At 35.4% G+C, this 2,707-nt stretch overlaps 1 protein-coding gene across 1 annotated transcript; it reads left to right on the forward strand.

Moving 5' to 3' along the window:
* The first annotated feature begins 560 nt into the window (after positions 1-560).
* On the forward strand, positions 561-725 carry LOC110128673 (small ribosomal subunit protein uS14-like). The gene has a single exon (XM_020879567.2). The coding sequence runs from the start codon at positions 561-563 to the stop codon at positions 723-725; it is 165 nt and encodes a 54-aa protein (XP_020735226.2).
* The last annotated feature ends 1,982 nt before the right edge of the window (positions 726-2,707 follow it).

A 2,707-nucleotide genomic window follows, 5' to 3' on the forward strand; every position in this document is an offset into this window, starting at 1 on the left:
TTTTTTCCTAAAGGTGATTCAGTGAAAGATGAATAATCTTCCCAATAAATGGTGCTGGAGCAGCTGGCTATCCACAAAGAAGAACTGCTTCAACTTAAACCTTACACATTACACAAAAATTAACATAAAATGTTAGTACATTCAAATGTAAAATGTAAAACTATAGAAGTTCTATGTTCCCGACCCAGGGATTGAACCCCTCTCTCCTGCATTGCTGGCGGATTCTTTAGCATCTGAGCCACCAGGGAAGCCCTATATGAGTCTATACACATAATAAAACAGAAAAAGCCCAGCAAAGATTTGCTTTCAGATAAGTTTAGCTCTGAGGTGATGGTGTAAATTGAACCATAGAATTTGTCCCATCTGGAGAAAAGAAATACAAGTATAATCTGGTTATATTGCAGTTTTGATCCCAGACTACCACAATAAAGTGAATATCCCAATTAAAAAAAAATGATATAGAACTAGCACTGCCTTCTGGTAAACTGTGTCCCCAAATTTTGAACAGCACATGTGTGCACACCCTTGTTTCTTTTGCTATTTGCAGTCAAAAGACCAACATGGGTCACCAGCAGCTCTACTGGAGACATCTGAGAAAATTTGTCCATGGTTCTCATTTTTGCCGGGTCTACTCAAACCGGCAGAGTCTAATTTGGAAATATGGCCTCAATATGTGCCGTCAGTGCTTCTTCCAGTACACAAAAAACATGGATTTTGTTAAATGAAGTTAAGTTACTAAGTGAATTTTTTTGAATGGATCATCCAGCACATCTGCGTTATGCAGAAACAATACTAGATCTTTGTATATAAAATAAAAGTTGAAAAACTTAAAAAAGAACTATACATGCTCATTGTACTAATATCCAATTCGACATAATTACATAAGATATGACCAGTAGGGAACCTGAGTGAAGAGTACATGGGTCCTCCTTATACTATCTTTGCAGTGTCCTGTTTATAATTATTTCAAAATAAAAGTGAAAAAAATGCACATTTTATTTTGATGCATTTCATGGTAATCTAAAGAAGACACAGATGTCAAATGTGGAGAAGTAGTGCCAGTTATTTTTAAAATTACCTTTTATTGAGGTGAAATCACACAACATTAAAATTAACCATTTGAAGCATACAATTCAGTGGCTTTTAGTACTTTCAAAATGCCATGCAATCATCACCACTTTCTAGGTCAAAAACACTTTATCAACCTGAAAGAAGACCTTGTACTCATTGAGCAGTCACTCCCTACTCCCCCTTACTGTCAGTCCCTGGAAAACCATTATCTACTTACTGTGTCTACTAAGGATTTACTTATTCTCGATATTTCGTATAAGTGAAATCATACAATATGTGACCTTTTGTGTCTGGCTTCTTAGCATAATATTTTCAAGGTTCATTCCTATTGTATGTGTTAATACTTCATTCCTTTTTGTAGCTGAGTAATATTCTATTGTAAGGATGTACCATAGTTTATCTGTTAATGGCAGTTAGCTTATTTCCACATTTTGGCTACTGTGCATAGTGTTGTTATAGATGTGGCAATTTGATGCAATGAAACAGTTTTTTCCAAAGTTCATCGTTTCCTTGTGGAAGGCATAGAATCCCTGCAGGCTATGTATCATTGGTTGCAACCATTAACTCTAAAGCTTTTGTAATTTATTTGAGGAAGATGATGTGTCACTGCAGTTTGCCCGGTTGTTCATTCATCCCAGGTGAATCCGATATTGAAACAGTTAGAGATGACAACACAGGCACTGACTGCTTATTTTGGGAGGAAAAATAAGAACGCTTTGTGAGGTTGGAGATAAAATGTCATCCTAAGAGTAATTGTAAATTATTAGATGAGAGTCAACATACTGCTTATGGGTGATCAAGATAAATATTTTATTCTTTAAAAGCTTTGAAAACATAAATTTAGGAGATAAAGTACTTTAACAACAACAAAATAATATGAATCATGGATGTGCTTAATCTCTTGGGCCCAATTTATTTAATATGTGGTCATCCTTGTGTCCTTAAATGCTTCAGAAATTAAATATATAACACTTTAAAGGCAGAAAGGTCCTTGTTTTATAATCCTATAATTAAAGAGTTCTCCAGAAAGGTTTTTAGGCATATCCAAGTAAGTTTACTCTTTCTTTGTACAGAACAAATCCAGCTCTTTCATGGCCTTTCTTCTTAGTTAGTTTTTTTCAGTTTTAAACCATTGGTCCTCAACCATCCTGCACATTAGAACTATCTGATACATTTTCTAAAATACCATTTTCTATGCTGCCACCCAGCTCAACTGAATCAGACTTTCTAGGAACAAGCCAAACATCTTATTTATGTAAAGTTCTCAAGTGATCCTAAGGTGTTGCCAGGGTAAGGGAATAATAATTTGAACTACTGGTTCTCAAAGTTGATGAGTATCAGAGTTACCTACAAGTCTTGATAAAAAGAAGCTGGGTGCCACACTCAGGTTTCTGATTCAATAGTTCTAGGTAGGACCTGACATTTTGCATTATGAGTAAGATTGCAGATGGTGCTGATGCTGCCAGCTCAGGATTCAATTTTGAATATGATGGGTTAATCTTGTCCTTTTTACTCGGTGAAGATGAGGACTGGTCGAATTACTCCATATAAATACCCTGAAAATGATTGTTTTCACTTACATTAGAGGAAGTCCTTCAGCATGTTAAGATAATGGACTGTATAGTCAGAATGTCTG

The sequence above is a fragment of the Odocoileus virginianus genome, chromosome 15 (genome assembly GCF_023699985.2).
Source record: "Odocoileus virginianus isolate 20LAN1187 ecotype Illinois chromosome 15, Ovbor_1.2, whole genome shotgun sequence".
NCBI lineage: Eukaryota > Metazoa > Chordata > Mammalia > Artiodactyla > Cervidae > Odocoileus > Odocoileus virginianus.

Excerpts from the sequence above, each read along its gene's own strand:
- LOC110128673 (XM_020879567.2), top strand. The coding sequence starts at position 561 with ATGGGTCACCAGCAGCTCTACTGGAGACATCTGAGAAAATTTGTCCAT.